We start from the raw sequence: 22,783 nt of genomic DNA, 5'->3' as shown, positions 1-22,783 counted from the left end.
CCTGTAATGGCTGCTGCTGTAAAAACTGAGGGGTCAGAATGGAAATTGTATTTTCATTCCAGCACCAGCAGGGGGAAACATTGTCTTTGATAATTTGATAACTGTCACCAACCTTGTCAGATTCATAGTTTGCCAGACGGCAGCTGAGGTCAGCGTAGCCCCAGGCGAAGGTCTTGCTCCAGGTGGGGGGAACCAGAACTTTGTTTTGCTCCCCAGCAAGTATGCCCTTGTCCGTGCACACGATCTGTCCCACAGGCTCCTTCAGCTCTAGATCAGGTAATGTAAAGAAATATGTGAGTGCTGCCGAATCTAAAGGGGTTCTCATGCACCTTAGGGAGAAATGGACAATGCTCATGTAATGAGTAATGGACAGAGTATGGTACTGTCAGGGTTTCGGTCCCACTTCAATGAGTATTTGGGTGGAAAAGCTGACAGGGGAACCCACACGTGTTAAATACAGTATGTCACATCAATACACTCTAATTTGGTAAATGGTTTGTTGGGGCTTAACTGTTATTATATACAGTAGATTAAACTGAAAAGACAAGGTGTAAGAGTCTGTGTATTTGTGATTGGGTATGTGTGTGTATGTACCTTTGACAGGTGCTAGAGAAGGTCTGAGATTGTCCAGATGATGGAAGAAGATCTTGTCGCTGTTGGAGCTTGGAGGAACACTCGCTATGTCACCGTTGGCTTTACTGCGTACCCGTTTCGGAGGATGGGGCTTCTTAAACAGCTGAAACACACACACACATCAACAGTCAGCTGATAAATGCTAATAAATTACGGCTGTGGTAGGTATGAAAACTACGGTTCTGCAAGTTTTTTTAGCTGCCAGTGAAAAAGCAGTATTACTCCTAGCAGTATTATATTTTGGTACAAGCTGTACAAGTAAAGCTATTAATGGTAGTAATAGTAACATTCATTCAGCCTGAAGTAGTTTCATGATATTAGCATGTGGTAGTAAGAAAAGTTGTAGTGGTAGCAGCATTTGTACTTCGACAGTATCACAACTGATACAGCAGCAGTATCTGACCTGTTTGGGGATTTGTCCGAAGTTGTTGATGAAGCCGATGGTGGCCGTCTCCTTGAGCGGGTCGTTGATGTTGTAGATGTCCACCTGCCCCTCATAGAACAGGTGGTGGAAAACGTTGACCGCCTCCACGGCCGGTGGACCCTGCTGCTTGTACCCGAAAATCAGGTCGATCCATTCGTGGAGGTGGGCCGACACGTAGTCGCACTCCAAAGCCTGAAGCCGGGCAGGAAGACAAGACTGAGGTTAATACTGTACATTCGCACTGACACTTGGATCTAATTTGACTGAAGTGGGTTCATTTCTTACCTCTCTGTGGACTCTGATGAACTCCCTGGGGTCGCCCTTGGCCCAAGGTGGCAGGATGACATCACCCAGCTTGGTGCCATTCTGCTTGGCGCCTGGGACATCAAACAGAAGGCAGACAGAACATTAATATTCATGCACTCAATTATCTTGGTCAGTCTGACTTTGACTTTCATGGTGCTTTCTGATACTGACCCAGGTCGAAGTTGTTGGAGTTTAGCAGGAACTCGGGTAGGTAGAAAAACTCAGGGATGAGCTCCTTGACGTCAGCCATGTTGTGTTTGGAGGCAGAGAGCCAGGCTTCACGCACACTGTGGAACATCCTGTCAGCCAGGTCAAAATGACCTCCCTGGTAATCACAAACACACAGGCAGATGGTTTGACATTAGATCCAGACACTTGCGAGCATCAACAATCTGTTGTTGTTGGTTTTAATGTAAAATAATCACTTTTTGGAGGAGCTATAAAGAAGATCATCTGTTATGTCAGGCCTTAAAATATGCCTGAAGCAGAAGAATCGCAACTTATGGCAAAAAAAGGTAAATTAATTCATCATCAAATATAAAACTGTATTTACAAATTGAATAAACCATTTATTACATTTATTAGTCTGCTGAATGTCAGAATAACTTTTAAAATGTTCAGTCAAGCAGAACATGCTAGGGAAGTTCAGATCAAACCTGAAGTCTGAGGAAAATCTGCGTGAAGGGCTCCATCCGGACCAGATAAGAGGCTACGATCATGGCTGATGAGTAGTGGGTGCCGTAGTGGTATGCTGGGGTTTCACCTGGTAGGAAAGTGCAGGTTGGACGAGTCAAATGAGAAATGTGCCACATTCTTGGAAATTTGATTCTGGTTGTTGCAAGGTTTGAAGTTTTCATATTTCATATTTGTAAAACAAACATCATAACACTTGTCGTTTGATATAGGCCTCATGTATTCATCTTAAAATTTGGCATATTGGAGTAGAATTACAGATACAGCATTCATACAAATGCTAAAAAGAGCTACCTGGTTATAACTTAAAGTTATCCCCCTGATTCAGTCCTGTTCAATGCAGTTTGCCGATTCAACAGATCTTACCGTTGGGGTCCTCCCAGTCCTTGTACCTCTTCTTGTACTGCGTCAGTCTGTCATCAGTCTGGGCGCCCATCGGCTTGGCCAGGTTACGGAAAGTCTTGGGGTTGTTCAGGTCCAGTTCCTGGTTAAAAGAAACAACACAAACATCACCACCATTACCAAAACAGGGTTAATGAGGGAACAGGTGTCCACTTTTTTAACACTGTTAATCGTTTGAACACTCACCTCTGAGTCGAAGTCGGCCAGGATCCAGGGGAAGACGGGATACTGCATCAGGTCGTTGTACGAACGACCTGCTAACGTGTTCAGATGCATCAGGTACTGGAAATTACTGATCTCCCCTCGCTGGAAAACAGATGGTTCACACATCAGTGAGGCTTACAATGGCTCAGAGTATGACACTTCTTCACTTTGTGTTGCTAAACTGAACAGGAAGGTTTGACCAATTAGTCTTCTTACCTCCCATCTCTGAGTCACTGACTTTTCACCGACCAGCGTGCTGAGGAGCCCAGATCTGACAAACACCAAGACAGAGAGCAATTTTAGTTAAAGCAGCATGTGGGCAGTGGAAAGCATCCTTTAGTCACAAAGCAAATGCTGCATGTGATACAATTATATAGTCTGCACACATCTTTTTCTTTATTTTAATTTCTAGGTCATTCATTTGAATAACTAGTACAGAAGCCAATACGCGTTATTTAAGACAATCTATTTAAAAAGATTAAATACAAGTGGAATCAGAAACTTTATGCAGGCAACAGCGAATACGGGTTTGTGCTGAAGGTGACATAGATGAGGTCTTACCCTTGTTCAACACTTGTGTTGGGTCTCTGGCCTGAAACCGACTCTGAGCTGTCAGCCAGCGAAGGCACCACAGCCAAGAACCTGCAGGGATGTCATTATATTATTAAAAATGTATTCAGAAGTTCTTTTACTTTGCATATAAACCAGTGTAACCTGAAATAAATGACAATACTAGCATTACAGCTATCTACTCAAAGCTTTTGAGAGGCTTATGATCTCGTCTCTGAGGGTTTTATTATGAGATCATGCTGTAATAACCTTTGTAAAATCCCTCTTTTCAGCAAGTATCCTGGATCCCAACTACCAAATTATCAAAGTATTTAATAATATGAAACTGCACTGGCTTTTTAAGTAAATTGTACTAAACATCGTTTGTCCTTTCTGAGGGTTGAGAAAAGGAAAAAAGCTTTTTCTCACAACTTTTTTGAAACAATTCTTTCTGTTACTGAAATGTAAGAGCAGCAGCAGCAGCTCAGCAACATGCAGCCCGAGCTCTTTGTTTCCATTTGTATCAGTACCTTTGGTAAACTTTGTTGCGGACTCCTTTCTGGAAGGCTAACAAGTAGTTTCTCCCATCTGCTGAGAAGACTTCCACTGCCATGGGCTGAAAGGTGATGACATACAGGAAATGTAATAATCAAAGAGCACAAGGTGATGAGTTAAACATTAGAAGTGTAAACGCTATTTAATACAAATGTCTTCTTAATATCTAAACTCACAGATGAGTATTGGTGCTGCAGGATGTGTGTGTGTGTGTTTCTGTACATTCTTACCTGCAGCAGGTAGCGTCTCTTGTGCACCTCCTTGATGTCTTCATAGGCAAAGATGCTGCAGGTTCTCTTCAGTTGGCTCTGTCCTTGTCTCGCTCCTCTGGGGATGATCGCCTCATGTAAACTGGACACAGACAACAGACAGTGACGCATATATTAAATCAGATTCAAATACAATTTTACAGATAAAGCACATCTATCTACCGAGGCTTAAGTTCATGTCCAAAACATTTACAGCTCCCCTAAAGGAACATTTAGCAGATTTCTGTTGATTTATGTTACACACATTGTGATATTCAAGTCAAAGAAAAACAACCAATGTGACCTCATCTTATGGCTGGGAATTGTGTTGTCCTTTAAGGTCAGTTTTTTTTATTCAGTTTTCATGAAAACGAAGAGAGCAGCAATGAAGATCTTCCTCTTCTGATTAACATTTCTACTCAAAACTACACAGTGGGCCTTTAAGTGTCTCTACATGTCTTTAATCTGATTTTGAAAGATTTGTTAGGCAGTAATAAAATACTGAATTTACATTAGGAGAAAGGTTTGTAGTATTTCATAAATGAAAATGAAATATCGTTATATATATTTTTTTTCTTAATTGCGCAAAAAGCACTTTTTGATGCTGATGAGAGAGTACAAGAGTAACCTGAGGGGAACAAAGTGAAATCAAAGATGCATCTGTTGGGTTATTTTCAGGTTGTGTGTCTCAAAGGAAAAGACTGAGAGAGTTCCCTAAAAAGATAAATACGTAATATCTCTGCTGAGTTCTACACCGCATGCTCCATCAGCAGCATTACATCATTCCAGCTGCAGAAACTGGCACTGCAGCGTCCAGAGGAATGATGTCATCTCTTACTCAGGGAGGGAAAATACATTAACTGTGTCATCATGTATTGAGAATTAATTACGTGGCCCTGGTGTGAAGTCCTGATCTCCTACAGGAGTCTACACCCTGATATAAAGTGACCGACACAGAAGTCTGAACCTACTTGGGGGGCAGCGTGTCGATGTCCCTGATCTCCCTGGACACGGTCATGGTGTAGCCATCAATGACATAGAAGTGCTCTTTCCCAAACAGCAGCAGACCTTCGCTGGTGTCCAGACCCTGCACCCTGGCACAGCGGTACATGTGTTGAATCTGGAACAGCGAATGTGTGAAACCAGTGAGCGTTAATTACCTAAAGTTTGGAGAGAGCAGTTCTCTAATAAAAAATGTCACACTTTAATTCCTCCAGGAAAAAAAATCTGTGAAGAACAAGTAAATAAGTAGGGAGAGCTTTGAGCAAAGGATTTAATCCCTCAGTGCAGCTGTTGAGCTGCTCAGTGGCCATCACAAAGACCACAGCAGTGCGTGATTAAAAGGCTCATGTGCCGAGTTACTTTTTATGTGTTTAAGACAATATAGGAAATAAACATCACACAGACATTTAAGTTAAGTGATTAGGCCTATTTTGTCAAAATAAGATGTGTAATTCATTACATATTATGTCACCACTTGTTAAAATATATAAAAAACATGATCCATCTCATTTTTCTGACTATACTATTCATTGATCTTTTAAAGCTAAATCTGGATACAGCATTGGAGGCGTTCATTCAAATGAAAGCTGGCACATGAAACCAAAAAAGTTTGAATTATAAACTCCGTATAAAATCGCCCAGATCTTCCACATAGCTTCTGCATTGTGCAGCCCACAGAGCATTTGCACAAGAAACTTGTGTAGTGTAGCCCTCCGCTGACTTCAGTGGGGATAAAATGAGTTAATGATGTGGATCCTCTGGACTTTTAAAATGCTATCAGACTGAGTGGATCCAACATGTCAATTCACAAGCTTGTGACGCAAGCAATGTCAATGTCACAATGGCAGTTTATGGGAAAAAGTCTTTTTGGGCACCAAATGACGTTGTAATTACACAGTTTGGCCACTATGTCAAATTGGCATCAAAGCTCTGCACTATTCCCGAGAGCTTGGTATTATTTTCAAGATGAAATGTCTCTCTCTCTCTCTCTATATATATATATATATATATATATATATGTATGTATCTGACACTGGAAACTGATTTTAGCCTCTAGCACTTGTGATTGTATTGTAATTGTCCAGTCTTATGCTCTTGTGTCCCTCCCTGACCTTCTCTCCCTCCTCCAGGAGGCGCAGCAGGGAAGTGTTGTCGGTCCTCTGCTCCTCCTCAGGGCCTCCTGACTCCAACAGCTGCTCCTGAAGCTGCTCCTGACTGTCCTCGTCTGCCCCGTCCGCTGTAGACCGAGACCTCTTCAGAGGAGCCTTCACCAGGCCTACAGAGCAGAGCAGCGACATGTTAGAGAGGGCTTTCAGGTAGAGAAACACTACCATGAAGAGGAGTTAAGAGCAAAAACAAAACCAAGTTGTGCTTTCCAAACCAGCTTTTGAAGTTAGACACCATAGCGTGTCTCCCAAGGTATTGTCTCTGTACCTTTGACTCTAGCAATGGTGTCCTCTCCGTGCTCGGGCTCATGCTGTGTGGTCTCTCCCTCTGTGGTGTGCTCTACAGAGTGCTGGTACATGCCAGGGTTTCCAGACAGCAAACGCACGTAGTACTCCTTACTGTCGTAGCTGATGGCTCGCCGGTAACGGAGAGGCTTCTGCAGGGGGGGAGGGGGTGAAAAAAGACAAGTAGGTGAAGTCGTCGAGAAGCAGTCATTGTTACGAGGAAAACACCTTCGGCTGGGGAAAGATGGCTTGGGTTATAATAATCAATAATGTTTTGCTTATGTATCGATGCAAATGACCAAATAAAAGCATTACAGGGGGTTCTGTGATTACTATAACTGCATAGAAGCCAAGGCAGACATTTTTTGAAGGCAGTGTGTTCAAATCAGAAGCAGGCCCAATCAAAGTTGATCATATCTAGTTTTAGCTGTGGGACATATCGATCTGTGATGAGTCACTGAGGAAATACCAGTAATGTGCAGTCAATTACATTCAAAAGACATTACTGACGAGCAAAATTACCAACGGTCAGTCACGGTTAGTTTCACTGCAAGGACGTCTCATATTGTGACCTACGTATATACAGTAGACATGAGGTCCAAACCAACAGCGATTATCTTTGATTATCATCGGCCTCATCTGTAGCACACAACCTTGTGTCTATGTAGAAATTCATTTTCTACTCTACAGTGCATTTTTTCTTGGCAGACACATTTTATGTATTTTATTTTCTAGTATACTTAATACTGGATAAAATACAACTTGAAAGTCACTGCAAAACAGCACATACACATATCCACATGCAAATTTTCACCGATGCCTTGATACAACCACACATATAAAGACAGAAATCAGAAATCTCCCGTTCCTTCAATTTAGCAAAGCATCAAATTTACAACAAACACCTTTCTACCTGGAGCACACATCACACAGGGTGCATTTTAAACAAAGATCAAACAGATTTTCATTGCACACAAAAAAACAAGAGAAGGCTTCAAATCATGACCGAGCTCCTGTTTTGCTCTTGAAGCACGTTTGTTACGATCATGCGGTCACACCAGGCATTGAAGGTACCTGGGCACGAATAAGGACCCCAGCCAGGGCTGAGGGTACCAGGGGCACCAGAGGGGGGGAAGAAGGCTAGAGAATTGAAAAAGATGGAGGATGAGGTTGTTTAAATGTCAAGTTAAGAACGCTGCTGCAAGAGATTAGCACTACGGAGGCCCGGGGCAATGCCATCTGGTAGCATGATTCTGAATTTGACACATTTCTTTGTATGCCATATATATATATTCATTCTTGGTTATTATTAAAATAGCCACCTAGAAACTAGTCTCTCCTGTGGTGCAGAATCCAGGGGGCGATTCTTCAAGTGTTTGAGGTAGCATCAAAGACCAAGCCAAGCAAATGGCTAGTAATGGTATATATCTACAAGGCACAAGTTGGCACAAGTGTATGACTTTGTGACACCCTGCAGCTTTGCCCAAAACATGTTTTAATTATGTATTATGATGCAGCCTGGAGGACTTTGGCGCGATAGAAATTTCTCCCCAGAGGGGTTCTGAAGAGTCCCTACATGAAGCGTTCATCAGATTTTACCAAGCAAGTTTGTACGATGTGATCAACCCATGGTCACAAACATTGCTAGAGAATCATAACTACGTATTCTTCAATCACTTTTGGTTGCTTGTATTGTTTGTAATATGGACATTTTAATTTTAAATAAGTAAAAATGTAAAATTGAGTTTCCACGTGTTGTCTTTTCAGGGGCAGATATAAATAAAACCAAACGCCTGTGAGCTATCTCTTTGCAGCTTCCTGACGAAATAAATCATTGTGGAGGGAAGAGAGGCACCCGTTGGCAAACAGAGAGGAGGGATTATTTGTAGAACAAACAAAGCTAAATGTGTCTCGGTGGTGCCAGGAAAAGAGAGCCACCGGCTGCTGGTGTCACTTCCTCACATGACACTGATGAGCTCGTCCAACAGCTGAGCTATTCTTACAAGTTCACTGCTCAGGAGTTATGGCGGAAGTAATTTCAAGAATATCTCCACATGTTTTATAAGCATTTATACTACATTTCTACTGTGGAATGTAATATTTGTGTATATTGTGCCAGTATATCACTGAATTTCCATATCATCCTTTACTTGTTTTAAATATATAATATGTAACATTTATGCATTAAAGTGTCTAGAACTGACAAGACCTTTGTTATATACAGCCTGAAGACAGAAGCTGCTCTTTAGTCTGGTGGTACGGTATGACACTAAAATGAAGGTTAAGTCATTTCACCGTTATCGTTCTTTCAAAATGGCTGCCAAAATCAACAAAAAAATATAAATATTTTAATGTGGGTCATAGTGGTGGTACTTGGAGAGCTGAATATTTTTGGTACATGGTATAAAAAGTTTGAGAAACACTGATTAAGAGGGTGAAAAAAATGGATGAATGGAGGGGGTAACTGCTGCAGAAAGGACATAGTTTCTACGGTTTCAACACTCAGCCTATGTCATAGCTGAAAGGAGTATTCAAATGAGGCCCTTGTGTTAGCTAAAGGTGCTGTAGGGCTGAATACCTGTGCAGAGTTGGTGTTCGGCTCAATCTCGGGGATGTATGGGTAGTGGATGTAAAACATGTCATTGCGGACCATCTTCTTCCTCATCCGGCACGGCCCCTCTGTCATCTCCAGCACAAACTTGTCTAGGTGGGAGCCGATGGGTGGACCCCAGAGGCCCCGCTCACGCAGAAGCTCGTACTCGATGGAAGCCCACTCCTCGGTCACGTACTTGAGGGCGTTCTGCTGCCGCTGGGGGATGGAGGGATGGGTGAGGCGTGAGTGGTGAGTCACTTTAAAAATGTTGCTATAAATTATACATGCTGTCACAACTGTTACACCAGTCTGTGAAAAAGTACCTCTGCTTCTTTTTTATTTGGTTTAATGTCCTGCAGCAACATCCTGACTGCACTGTTATATAACAGTCTGTTGTGTTGTCCTGTAGCTCGTTTGTGAGTGTGCTGCTTATATATCATATCCAATACACTAGCTAGAATTCTTGCAACCACAGTGTTTGGTAATGATGGTACCTCTTGATATTCTTTGTACTGCATGGCCACCAGGTCTCGAACAACAGCGATGTGTGTGAACATCCACTGGAAAGTCTCCTGTTGATCAGAAATACCAGATTGTAATGAAAGCTGACTTAACACATAGTTTAAGCTTTATATCTTCTACTGTCATGCAGTAGAGTATCACTTGTGTGCACCTGTGCAGACAAGCTGTTCTTGTTCAGGCTGTTCTCCTTCTTGTTGCGGCGGACGCCTGTTAGCTTGGAAAGGCCGAAGCCACTGCTGACTCTGGACAGTTTGGATTGAGTCGCCGGTGCCACTGCCTCACCACGACTGATGCACTTCTTCTCGTACACTGAAGAGCAGAGCAGACAGCAAAGAAAGAAAAAGAACCAGTCACATTTTCACCCACAGCAATAGTCCCTATAATACTTCCTAACTTTTTCTCATCTCTCTTCTAACAATATCTGGTTACCTGCCAAGGTGTCTGGTTCAGCAGACTGAGTCAAAACTTTGGCAGGTGGCTGGTCGTTATCAACAAAAGTGTAACACTCAGAGAACCAGCAATAATAGGCCCTATTGGCAGGACACCAGACTGAAGTATTTCCTTTGCAAAACAACAAGAGGAGCTTCCAAACACTGATCTAGTTATGTAAATCCAACACAGACGAAGCTCAGGAAATGTTCATCTAGTGCACAGCAAGTCTGGGTGGGGATATCTCAGTATGTGTATGTTTTCGTGTGTCGCTCACCCAGGTGGGTCTGCCAGCTCTTCAGGGCCGGCTCCTCCAGGGCGGGGCGGGCAGTCGCAATGTCCACGTGGCCTCTGTCGTTGCAGGGCAGGGACACTTTGAATATGTCCTCCAGCATCTGACGCTTGCTGTGCATCAGCTCCGTCCACACTCGGTTCACCGCCTTTAGCAGCAGCTGCCGGCCTGCAGAGAGAGGATGACAGTGTTCAGTCATGCCAAATAGAATTTGTTTTCAAATATGTTCATGACCCACACATATAACAGTCTCTCACCCTCGCTGACGTCGTGGCTGTGCGTGGCGTCGGCGTCGTTCTCCGTGGGCATCATGACATGCCAGGTTGTCATCCGGGCCTCCGCCTCCAAACCGAAGCCCTCCACACTACTGCAGAGACAGACACACAGCGACTTAGTACCAACCTCTCAGAGACCTGAGGGGGGCATCACAGGGAGAGTTGGATTGTTTGGCTTCCCTGCAGCAGATAAGTCTGCTCTCTGCTGTTGTATAGTGTGTCGTGTAAAAGCATATTGTGTTCCCAGCGTGGTAGGAAACTCAGTGTGTCCCCCACCTGCTGCAGTTTTGGAAGCTATCAATACTTCTGGCAGGACACGTGCACAAAAAAAAGAGACTTGCCACAATCACGCTCAGCAGCACACAGCACAGTCTGAGTTGCAGGAGATAAAAAAACAAAGGTGTGAGACTCTGTGGTAAACCACTTTTTCGTTGCACAAACAATCCTCAGCGGCAGAGCTGCTCAGAAATAATCACACTGAGTTAAATGGACGGAGCTGGAGAACCACTTAGTACCACTATTAAACAAAATACTATAAAGATATGTTACAGAAGAGAAATAGTGATCACATTTTCATTCATGACGCTCCCTTTCAGACCGACTAACTTACCTAAACTGCTGTAAGCTAGGTCAACTAGTGGCACTAAATTGAAAGGCTGGATAATAATGAAAATGCTTTATTTGGCAGTGTGACGATCTTTTAGTACACCTTGTTTCATCCAGTGTCCTTTAGTCTTATGTGATTCAGACAGACAAAAGGCTACGATTTGTGTCTTTGTCAGAAACATGTTTGCACAGCCGTCATCTTATCCTCCACACCATACAGAAGCAATGTGATGAGTCTAATATGAATCATGCATGCTTCACACAGCCAAATGTAACACTTTCACAGATTTTCATCTAACAGAACAAACGAGAATGAGAAACGAGGTCATATTGCTCGTTTACTGCTACATGCTGCAAAGTATAGGTGGACCGATATGGTTCTGTCAGGGCCGATACGATCATTTGTTATCAAGGAGACGGATAACCGATAATTGGAACCGTGGACGTGCAGCTACCAATGCGTACTGGGTGCTCCGGGATCAGGGGAGTGTTAACATCACTAACACAGAATTTTTGGACCAGGACTGGTCAGGGCTACCTGGTTAGCATGCTAATTTCAGTAGATATCTGCAAAACCCTTTCCATGACAGTCCAAAGGATGTGACTTTTAATGTTCTAGAGGCACTCCGCTAACAGAGAGCAACAGTAGCTAACATTAGCTTAGAAAAAGAGTCCACTAGCATACACCACCAGCTGGCTTCCAGCACAACACAGAAGATCCACAGAGCCCCTTTTATTACTGCAGGTTTAATCCCAAAATCAATCCACAGTAATTAAAGTACTTAAAAATCCAGATAAAATGGCATTTTTAAATAGCAACAGAAAACACTACTATGAAGTCATTAGGAGCTGGTTGACAAAGACATGAACAACTAGAATGATAGAATCTATCACCTTTGAGGTATGACAAAAAGTAAACCTCTGGGGTCTGTGGGTACCCAAGTCGACAGGATTGGGGCTAAGCCGCTGAGATGTCCTTGTAAAGTGGTGCTAGACACCTCCCTCTTACACTGTGCACAACATTGTTGCTTGAGAGCATTTCTTGTTCTTGGAGATATTCAAACCGCAAGTGAAAATACTTCTAGTGGTGATTTGCAGGGGTAAATCATGATAAAATACTGACAAAGCATAATAATATGATTTGATACTGTCAAAGCACTAGACAAAAACCTGCCGAAATAACCCAGCATGACCCAAGACTAAGCTGCAAAATAATTTAAAAACATGTATTCCCCTAACATACCACCTTTTCATAAATTCGGTCATAAATTTTAAAAATCACATTAATAACGACCTTTATAAATTACTAAAGGATCCACAGATACCCTGCCACAGGCAAGCCTCCGGTCACCTTACCTTCCACTATGCAGGCAGATGAAGCAGTGAGCCAGGCAGGCCACAAAGTCCTGGTCGTGGTTTCCCGGGCCGAGCACCAGGTTGCGGTTGACGGTCAGGACCCGCAGGGCGTCCAGCAGGGCCACCTGCTGAGCTACCGTCTTGTGGGGTCGACAGAGCTGGTAGAGCACTGTGCGGTTCAGACAGTGGTAAATGGTGTCGAGGGAAAGACCCTGAGAACGCCTCTTTGACTGGAGAGGGAGAGGGAGGAAAACAAACAGGCGAAGGAGGTTAGAATGAAAGTATGTTCATCTCAATAAGTGCTAAAACAAGAGAAGGGTGAGAAATACAGCTGAAGAAAAGGGAACTGACGTTGTGTAGCTGTTACACTGCTGTGCTCTGGATATGAATAAAGCTGCTGTTGAAATACTTTAGCAGAAAGATTTGTTTGAGCAACTCCGACTGAAGTGGATTAAGTAGTTAGAGAGCTGTGAATGTGGCTTTGTGTTTCTTCTGTTGTTGTGTTAGTGTCTGGACAGAGAACTGCTAAACTGGGATTTTATTTTTAAAAATAAAACAAGCTTCGTTTCAACAAGACTTGAAGAAGTAAACTGAAGTAAAGCTGCTATCTGTAAAGATGTGTTTAGAGTCAATGTCCTACTACCTCTATATTATATTCTGTAACTGTAGGGGGGCAGTTCAGTAACTACTTGCTTGGAATAAATTTGAATTTTCCTTGATATCACATTAATTTGGCTGAATAGTCTGCCCAAGACAACAGGATAGACAGACAAACAGTTTCTGAACAAAACATAAAAAACCTGTTCTTAATGTTCACATCTGCTGTGTGAGTGTCTTCCAAGCACATGCTGTATGAACCGGGTATTTATATTTCAAGTCAACTGAATGAAATGAAAAGTAAATACATTCTAATTCCTCATGTATGCCTCAGCATGAAATCATATTTAATATTATTGGATATTTCCAAAGTGCATTACAGTTGGAGATATTAATTTCCGAGGATAATCTCCTAATCTTCTCGCTTGCGCTGCAGTGTGTGTAGAGGGGCGTTGCATGAAAAGTAGAAGACAAAGTCCACACACATGACTTCACTCGAAAAGTCTCTGCACTCAAGCTCATGTTGTTTTATTTTAAACTGGGGAGTTAAAACATAAACGGTCAATTATTTATGAAACCATCTCTTTCTGAATCAGAAAAAAAGGGCAGATGATCTTTTGTTTCTCTTTCTCTCTCTTGCATCCAATACATTTTTTCTTTAATAAATCCACATGCATCTGACACCACATACACAACATATACTATATACACTCCTCATACACACCTGTCAGTCAGTCAGCAAGGCACTAAATGCACTAACAGCCATATCTAATTTATTTGCCTTCACGGGCTAAAATGAGTAAACGAGGCCTGCAGTCTGATGGATGCCGCTTATCTAATATAATCCTGAGCGTGTTCACTGGTTACATTAACTCGAATAAGACTCACAGAAGGACCGTTTTATTTCTCCATCCAGTGCAGGAAGCACACAGACGCCGTCTGTTTGCCTCAGGCTGCTCTGGAGAAAAGTGTCCGGCCTGATAATGCAGCTTGTTTACAAGAAGTGGCGAAAAGCAAAATGCTGGTGCTTCTTTCTGGGCGTGATAAATTTGAGTGCTATAATTTAACTCTGGAGCGCAGCCAGACATTTCTATTGTAAATGTAGGCAGCCCTTTTAAAGTCTAACGCCTCCAGCAAGATTCTGCAGGTACAGGAAGGGAAAGTGTACACTGCCTGATAGAGACGAAGGAAAATCCAATTTAATTTCAGTAAAAATGAAGTGCTTCAGTGCATTATTCCAAGTAGAAGTCTTCAGCAAGGATTTAAAGGGTAACCTTTAATAACTTAAAGGGGCACTATGTAGTTTTGGAGAAGACATACAAACTCAGAATTGTAATATTTATAATAGAAATGACTCAGAACTATTTATTTTTTTCATAACTGAATAAACAAGCTGTTCTCAGGGGAAAATAGGGTCCATAGAACATCGTTTGAAGCTAGAAAGGTGGCAGGGTCCGCCACATATAAACAAAGACAAACAGTATGAAACTGTGTTGTCCCTTAAGGTCAGTTTGTTTATTTAATTTAATTAGTTATGAAAAAGAAGAGAGTTTGCTGTGACCTACTAGCCGAAAATCTCTCTTGTCCAGTTGCCTCAACACAATGTGGAGTCGTCTTAGTGCCATATATCCTTCTTAGTGAAATATAAATGTTTCTTCAGTAATAAATTTAGTCATTTTTGAAGGCAGTTTGGTTCGTACCTGTCCTATGAGCTGCACGATGAAGTCGACCACCAGCTTGGAGTCCTTGTTGAACATGCCCTGCCACAGCTTGTCCACCACCCTCTGGGTGAAGTAGAAGACGTTGTTGACCAGGATCTGATAACTGCCGCCACTGCTGAGGGGCAGAGAGGCATCTTCACCTGAAGGGAGAGAAGCAGCAAGACAGACGTGGTTACATACATTAGCTGCGATGTATAATGTCTCCTTTGATGCATGTATCCTAAATGTGATAGTGAAGGATTTTTCATCTTACAAAAGAATTACATTACTAAACAAAGGTAAATGTTTCTCTACTGGCTACTAAGCAATTATTATTTTTATTCTCATGTTTATATGCTTATAATGTTTTTTTTTTTAATGATGTAACAGATTATGTAAGACAAGTTAAAACAGAGTTTACTAGCTTGGACAATTTTAGAGGTGAGGTCAGAAGTGATCAAAGGACAAAAAACATATCAAACATACATTTTGTATGTCGTCTTCTAATTAAAAAAATCATATGTAGCTCATTTTTAAAAAAAAAAACAAGCACACACTGGAGACTTAATATAACACAAGCAGCCATGTTAAATGCTGAAGATGCTTGCAGTACTCTGGGCTTCAGACTGTGATTTGCTGACTCATGATGCAACCATCCGAGCATCTCAGAGAGCCAACTAAGATTATCAGTCCGAGCTGTCCTGCAGCATGCTCGTCTGGGCCATTTTCTGCCTGATCATCAGCTTTTTTTTTTTATAGCCACTTTGGCAGGTAGTGAGCCATTAAAGTAAGATGAAACATCAGTGAGCAGCATGAGGAAATTATTTGGGAGGTTTATGTTCATCCTAAAACTATCGACTGCTAGAAAATAATGAAGCTGGCAGGTAGACTGAACAAACTGAGACTGGCTGGCTCTGTATGAGGTTAAGGACTTTGGTCTGACCGAGAAGGACATCAGCGGCTAGAAGGTGCTCCATGACGCCGTCCAGGATGTTGGACTGAAACTCCTTCTGCTGAGTTCTGGTGGAGCGCTCCGGGGAGGCCTTGTACCACAAAACACACACACATCGACGAGTTAGGATGGGTAAATATGTTTGTCGGTTTGCTATTATTAAAATCAGTGAGCTACAGTATTGACTAGTCTTTACTATTAAGAAAAATATTCTTATTAAAGCTTTTTATTAATCAAATAAGAGAAAACACAAAGAAATATGGGTGATTATCAGTTAATTAAAGTGCTACATGGGTTGATTCAGTCAATTCTTTAAATTCAGCGTCTCCTCACCTCCAGCAGCAGGTCGATGATGGGCGTCTGCTTGCTGGCTGGGGTCATGCAGAGGTTGTCCATGATCAGGACCCTCATGAAATCAAAGACGTACTTTTTGGCTGGGTGGTTGGTCAGGGACGTTTTTGAGCCCACGTTACAGTACTCTGACTGGCTGCGGTTCATACCCGAGTCTCCAGCGAAAGCCTTGAACTCCTCAGTGGGAGAGCCCGCCTCATCATCCAAATCAGTGACCTGGAACGGAAGAACGGACGGAGTGAGACAATTTACCAATAGTTTTAATGTTTAATTAAGCAAGGAGCGGGTTGAAAACAATTACGTTCTATCAGAAAAAAACATGTAAGCAGTTAACTCAGAGACATTTCTTTGTTGTCCAGTTGTACAGTGCAGCCTTGTTTCCTCTGTGTTCTTTCCTTTGACATCTTTTACTAACACACAACTGTCATTCAGTGGCTTGGCAATCTGTAGGAGCAATTATCTTATTGTAATCTGTCTGAAAACACCTTTTCCTCTGAGAAAAACTGCTGGGACTTGCACTTTCTTCTTGAAACTGCAGTAGTTTACAGTGATTACACTGCTCTTGATTTCAAAAGGGCAATGCGTTTCAGTTTATTGCCCCATAGGAGAGAATCACAATATACGTTCAGTGCGCTGATAGGTTTACTGATCAATCCCTTGGATTATTTGTTCGGGTAATGAGATTTTTTTGCTTCTAAACCCAATTCCAGACCCATTCCCTCAATCTTAGAACAGAAACTCCTCAAGAGCTTTGTGCAAAAGGTGATTCTTGCTTTATTTCTTTGGAGTCACCAGTAAAGGTCAAAGATTTCTTACCGTTTCTTCACTTGAGTTAGAATTTAATTTGGCTTCAATTTATTAAGGGAGAAAATGTAGAGCCTTACCATCTCAGAGTAGGGCCTGATGTTGAAAGGGAAGACAGCTGCTGCCAGGGCACAGAGGAACTCAGGACTGTGCCACATTGGTGACAGGTCGGGCACGTTGTGGTAAAGATACCTGAAGAACTGCATCAGGGTGACCGGGTACTCTCTGAGCCAGGAGCCCTCCTCCTCCGACTGCCACGGCTGGGAAGACACAAACAAGAAGACACATCTAGAACCAGTGGAGGTGCTGGTTTTCTGTTTAAATCTCAGGCTGGTTTGGGGGATCTAAGTGAAGTGGAACTCAGCAGCCTGCAGCATTAGAGGCAGTTAGTTCCCAGGAGGTCGAGTGAAGCTTGTCAGCAACCAGCAGCGACTCAGTGAGAGACTCTCTGGGTGTGATTGTGTGGTTTCCAGTCATGTATGTTGGATTAATGGAGCTTAAAAAGACACCTTGAACGAACCCAGGCAGCAACTGCAGGGAAATCTTACATAAAGAAGCACTTCAAAAAGACATGAACACAGCAATCTCTCACGTTTTCCTAGATATAAGCTCTCTGTGAGTAGGTCTTAAAATGTAATCTGATTTTAAGGAAAAAGATGTTGGATTTAATTAGTCCAATTATGTGTAAAGAGGCTCCTCTTAAGCCTTAAATATGTGATTGGAATAATGATCATGAGAGCATTATGTTCTCAAGAAATGAAAGGTCATTTTTCTGTACATGATTTGTTTAAGAAAAAAATATTTAAGATTTATAGATTTGGGGAAAAAACTAAATTACAACACCTTTTTGATGAAGAACTCTACTAATACAATATCTGAAGAGGCAAATTAATTATGCTTTGATTATATTGTAGGTTTTTATGGTTTTTTTTGTTTGAATGTTTTTGATTTTTCTACATTTATTAATCTAATTGGTCATTTTAAATTACTGATATTTGTCTGCCTTGATAATTATGTTCTTCCTGAAAATGCCAATACAGATAGATTCAAAATAAACCTGAGGTTTGGTCACGTTGTAGACTAAACTGTGGTTCTCACCAGGTTGAGCATGCTGCGCAGCATGGCCAGCAGCAGGAAGGCAGCCTCGGGGTACACATTGTGGATGGAGCCCACTACTGTCGCACTGGAGGCTGGCATGCCGAAGATGAACGTCCAAATGGAGTCCAGGTCGAACTGAGAAGACAAACGCACACACTGGGGTAATATACGTACATTTGGATTTTTTGGTGTTTTTGATCTTTGTTTACATTAGAAAAGCTGCTTTAAGTTGTGAGCAGATTCATTAGCATAAGTAAAAGAAGAAAAAAGGGTGGGTATACTAACATGTACCTGCAGGCTGTCTGGCAACTCAGTGACAGGCTGCTGCAGGAACAACGCCATCAGCAGGAAGTAGAGCTCTGGCACGTTGGTGTGTTTGGGCAGCAGTGTCTGCAGCACAGGGAATCCTGGGAAGTGGCAAGCATCCCGGTTGATCTCTCGCACCGTGGAGCGACCGCCGGCACTGCGGCCCACGTTGAAGCCTAAGTAGGGGGATTAAGGGAGGATGTGAATAATGTGAATAATACTGCATGAAGGTAGACAGGTGGCATTACAACACACACACCCTCTGGCTATGGCACCTAAAGGCAAATCTGAATACAGCTGCTGTACATGGTTAGGGGTTTAATGGGGCGGGTCTATGAAGGAAGAGGTTCTAGTAATAAACCAGGACTATAATCTTATAACTGAGCTAATCAAGCAGGTTGATACTGGAAACTGAGCACTAACAAAATAAATCAAAAGATAAGGATTTGATTGAGCTGAACTCCAAATCTGAATAAAACTAAGGGCTTCAACCTGAGAGCACACACTCTGACAGCAGTGGTAGTTCTGTACGGCCATGTCACTACTTTTCATAAGCAAGGTCAATGGTTCTCAACCTGGAGGCTGGTAAAATGTGATGTAGTTAAATCAATTAAAAAAGAAAAGACAGAAATAAAATATAAAGCCCTTTAATAATACAGAATAATTTAGAGCTGCAATGATAAGTCAATTTATGGATTATTTTACAACCATTTTGATAATCAGTTTGAGTAAATTCTGTTCAGAATTCTCTGAATCTAAATTCTTAAATGTGAATATTTTCTGGTTCGTTTTCTCCTTTAACACATTAAAAGGGCTGCAACTGACAATTATTTTCATTAACGATCTATCTACCCATTATTTCCACAACTTATTGCTCAGTCAAATGTGAAACAATTTGTGAAAAATGGTCATCGCAATTTGTCCGTCTTCAAATTGCTTCTTTTGTCCAACCACCAGTCGAAAAAGACTCATACAAATCAAATTCTCATATCCTGACATTTCAGAAGCAAAATATTATTATCAAGATAGTCGGCACTTTCATTTTCTTTTAATCAAGTAATCAGTTTACCGACTAATCGTTTGCAGCTCTAGATATCTTTGGGTTGTGGACAAAACAAGACATGTGAGGATGTCATGTTTGGCTTTGGGAAACATTGACATTTTTCACAATTTTCTGAAAATTTACAGATCAAACAACTTTTCAGTTAATTGAGAAAATAACTGAATAATTAACTGACAATGAAAATAATTGTTACTTGTACCCCTTGAATAATTAGAGCCCAAAAGGCCTGTAAAGTCATGTAAATCATCATTTTGAGGCGGAAGTAAAATAACGAACTGATGAGGTTGAAAACCACTGAGCTCAGGAGAGACTACGGTTACAGCAGCAGGGAGGGCAGGGAGGCAGAAAATGAGATGACCAACCCTTGGCTGTGCGGCGCACAAACTGCGCAGCTTTCTGTTTAGTGAACGAAGGCCAACTCCGACGGAAAGCGTTGCCGTGGTGAGGAGAGGCGTCTGCTGAGCCATGTTACAACATACAGCATTTACACTGCACATTATTACTGTATGTGTCTGACTCTTGTGGTAGGGAATGCCGGTGTTAATACTGTGTGGCAGATTTTTTTTTCTTACTAACTGTGTCATCATGAAGCCACTCCGGGCTTGTGTACTCACCCAGCACTGTCCCGATCTTATTGGTCAGGACGGAGTCTGTGTGGTCCAGCCAGCCGCCTCCGCACAGGCCCTCTTTGAAGCGGTTGAGGATGGATTGGTTGGAGAGAAGCACCACCAGGATCCACAAGGCTGCCGTGACCGTGCTCGAGTGAAGATGTTCTTCCATGAACATCAAGAGCCAATCGAAGCCCAGTGTCTTCACCAACTCCTCACATGCCCTGCAGGGGGACACGAAGAGCAAACGGGTTCAAGTGACAACTCACAGTCTGCGTTTCTGTCTAATAGCTTTTTTTTTTAATCATTATTTAATTAATCTCATGACAATCTAAGATTATTTCTAGTGTTAGTCTCTAACTAATGGTTGTTAATGTCAGAGCAGAAAAGAAAAGAAAAACAGAGCAGCTTTGCTTTAGTGCTAAAAATGTTTAGGAAAATTCACATCAGACTTGAACACATCTAACACTAATGGGTGAACTAGGAATTTTGTTTTGGAGCTTTTAGGAGGAGCAGATATGGTACGAGACTTTAATCTTACTGGGCATTGACAGAGCATTTCTCTTTGGTGGTGAAGAGCAGTCTGAGCAGGTTGTCCAGCAGTCGGTTTCTCAGCAGAATGAGACTGGCCGATAGAAGACCACCAAAATCGTCATCATTACCTGCCGACACAAGAGTGTTTTTCACAGGGAAAACGATCATTCATTCCACTCGCCAAAACAGGCCGATATGGAAAACAACTGAATATATATTTACCTATTTTACTGGCAAAAGAATTATGGATTTAATTTATTGTTACCTCCATCGATCTTCTCCTCGTTATTGATTTCCATGACGACAAACTTCTCACACACAGCAAATGTGGGGAGAGTAGAGGAGATGAACTGGCCAAACCTGTGAGGTGAAGGAAGGAAACTTTCTTTGTATACTTGCTTTCCGTTGCTTAGCTTCTGACATCAATCATACAATAAAACAAACACAATATGCATGCATAGTTCAACTGCTTCTTATTATTCACATATTCTGTATTTACTCAACCCAGTATGAGTGAGATGTACAACAAAGTTTAGCGCTTTAGGACAGGAATGTCTGAACATTTACCGCAGCAGATCATATGGGTTTGGGAAGCCCTGCAGCAGCAGACTGAGCACGTTGCTGATGGCCGCTACAGTCGGCTGGGACAGTGAGGTGTCTCTCAGGGTCAGCAGCAGTCTGGGGATCAGCTGGAATTCCCTCAGAAGTTTGGCATTTTTTGCTGCCTCACTGTTCAACACAGAAAGTGGTATATACAGTTAGATAAAAGCCTTCTTCAGTAAAAAAAATCTCATAAAGATTCACTTTATTTATTCAAGGCACTCTCAAGGAAAAAGAAAGTTCTGACACTTACCTGGATTCTGTCAGCAGTTCGATGAAATGCTCAAACAGAGACAGATGGAGCTCGTAGGGAGCGTGCAGCCAGACCTGAGGAGCAGAAGGAGCAGACTTAGACCTCTGCGACACAAGTTGTGCTTGGCAACACACACTACTGGCAAGAAGAAGTGGCCTGGCATCTTGGCACACCAGATTCACAGAGGTATCAACAGCCAGCAAGAAACTTTTTTCTCATGTGGTCACAATAATATACCTGTAACTTTCACGGTTTCATCAGTCAGGCAGGGGTTTATGGCTGATCAGCTGCCAAAATGACAGACTGTTTCAACTGCTAGACTGCAATAATGCTATAGAATCAAATAACTTCAGTTTCTATAGGCCTCACCTCAAAGTCACAGAGCAGGTCCTGGAAGGCGGTGGAGTTTGGAATGATGGAGGTCTCATGGCCGCTGTCGACTGTTCCCACCAGGGAGAAGGTGAGGTGGAGGATGTGGCTGTTGAGCAGCGAGCGCTTCTTCTTCAGCAGCATAGCCAGCAGCTGCAAGGGACGGACGACAGCAGAATTAGTTTAACCGCAGAACTACGCTTACGGTCACAGCCATTATGGCATGACAATATTCAAGAATTTAAATGAAAAGAAGACAAAAGAATCAGAAAAAAAAAAAGAAAATAAATGTCAGCAGCAGAAATACAAAAAAAAGTAATGAGTGTAGATTACAAAACTGGCAATACAGGGGGATTTGCTCTAAAAGAAGAAGGTGTGTGATCTAATGACAGTATCTAACAGCTGCTAGGTAGCAAACAGCATAATACTGTGGAGTGTTTTGCATATAGTGAAATTTAGAAAGTAGAAACATATGGTCAGGCAAGCATCCGCTTTATTTTTTAAATGAGTACAGTACTACATAAATGCCCCTTTCACACTTAAACCTGCTAACATCTGGCTTTTGTGGGCAATGCCAATGTATATTATCGGGATTTACTGTTGGGCCAATTAACCCTGCAGTAGTCACTGATATTTATTGCCTCCGATTCGGCTGTGATGTAATTGAACACCCAGGAGAACACGCGTCTTGAAGTTAGGGCTGCTTTGTAATTACTTTCCATCCGTCTCTGTCAAGCAGCGCTTGAACATGGTTCAGTCAGCACTGAGTTTGAAAGAGAGAGATAAAGATATCGGAAAAGTAACCGTTGTTAGTGGCTTCTGTGTGGTCTGAGCCTCATCAGCTGTTTGACCGGTACTGCGCATCTGAAACTCATCAGAGATCAAAAAGAAGCAGGATGTCTCTCTCCTCAGCAACTTCCATTATCAGCTACAGAAAAAAACAATGTGTCTAATTCACAATATTACTGAATAAGACTTTTTAAAACAAGTTTAACTTCTTCTGGGTTT

General features: G+C 42.1%; 1 protein-coding gene across 6 annotated transcripts in view; it reads right to left on the bottom strand.

The window, feature by feature from the left end:
• wdfy3 (WD repeat and FYVE domain containing 3) overlaps nt 1–22,783 on the bottom strand; it is a 100,146-nt gene that overhangs the window by 7,182 nt on the left and 70,181 nt on the right. For 4 of the 6 annotated variants that reach the window (XM_084359792.1, XM_084359788.1, XM_084359789.1 and 1 more), the window contains 33 exons: nt 21,776–21,928; nt 21,407–21,480; nt 21,121–21,282; nt 20,819–20,913; nt 20,561–20,681; nt 20,026–20,243; nt 18,328–18,524; nt 18,043–18,177; nt 17,025–17,204; nt 16,123–16,356; nt 15,781–15,880; nt 14,838–14,998; nt 12,541–12,770; nt 10,561–10,670; nt 10,289–10,471; nt 9,734–9,891; nt 9,555–9,632; nt 9,046–9,276; nt 6,451–6,619; nt 6,129–6,292; nt 4,986–5,134; nt 3,997–4,117; nt 3,742–3,827; nt 3,224–3,304; nt 2,879–2,933; nt 2,645–2,764; nt 2,423–2,540; nt 2,020–2,126; nt 1,535–1,688; nt 1,343–1,434; nt 1,037–1,249; nt 595–736; nt 113–267 (listed from right to left, as the gene is read on the bottom strand). In XM_084359792.1, the coding sequence (XP_084215918.1) occupies nt 113–267; nt 595–736; nt 1,037–1,249; nt 1,343–1,434; nt 1,535–1,688; nt 2,020–2,126; nt 2,423–2,540; nt 2,645–2,764; nt 2,879–2,933; nt 3,224–3,304; nt 3,742–3,827; nt 3,997–4,117; nt 4,986–5,134; nt 6,129–6,292; nt 6,451–6,619; nt 9,046–9,276; nt 9,555–9,632; nt 9,734–9,891; nt 10,289–10,471; nt 10,561–10,670; nt 12,541–12,770; nt 14,838–14,998; nt 15,781–15,880; nt 16,123–16,356; nt 17,025–17,204; nt 18,043–18,177; nt 18,328–18,524; nt 20,026–20,243; nt 20,561–20,681; nt 20,819–20,913; nt 21,121–21,282; nt 21,407–21,480; nt 21,776–21,928 (4,746 nt within the window). The remainder of the gene's footprint in view (nt 1–112; nt 268–594; nt 737–1,036; nt 1,250–1,342; nt 1,435–1,534; nt 1,689–2,019; nt 2,127–2,422; nt 2,541–2,644; nt 2,765–2,878; nt 2,934–3,223; nt 3,305–3,741; nt 3,828–3,996; nt 4,118–4,985; nt 5,135–6,128; nt 6,293–6,450; nt 6,620–9,045; nt 9,277–9,554; nt 9,633–9,733; nt 9,892–10,288; nt 10,472–10,560; nt 10,671–12,540; nt 12,771–14,837; nt 14,999–15,780; nt 15,881–16,122; nt 16,357–17,024; nt 17,205–18,042; nt 18,178–18,327; nt 18,525–20,025; nt 20,244–20,560; nt 20,682–20,818; nt 20,914–21,120; nt 21,283–21,406; nt 21,481–21,775; nt 21,929–22,783) is intronic. The other 2 variants (XM_084359790.1, XM_084359791.1) reach the window with 1 other exon arrangement.

This window comes from Pagrus pagrus (assembly GCF_965226575.1).
Source record: "Pagrus pagrus genome assembly, chromosome: 8".
Classification (NCBI taxonomy): domain Eukaryota; kingdom Metazoa; phylum Chordata; class Actinopteri; order Spariformes; family Sparidae; genus Pagrus; species Pagrus pagrus.
This window is presented reverse-complemented; position numbering and strand designations above follow the sequence as displayed.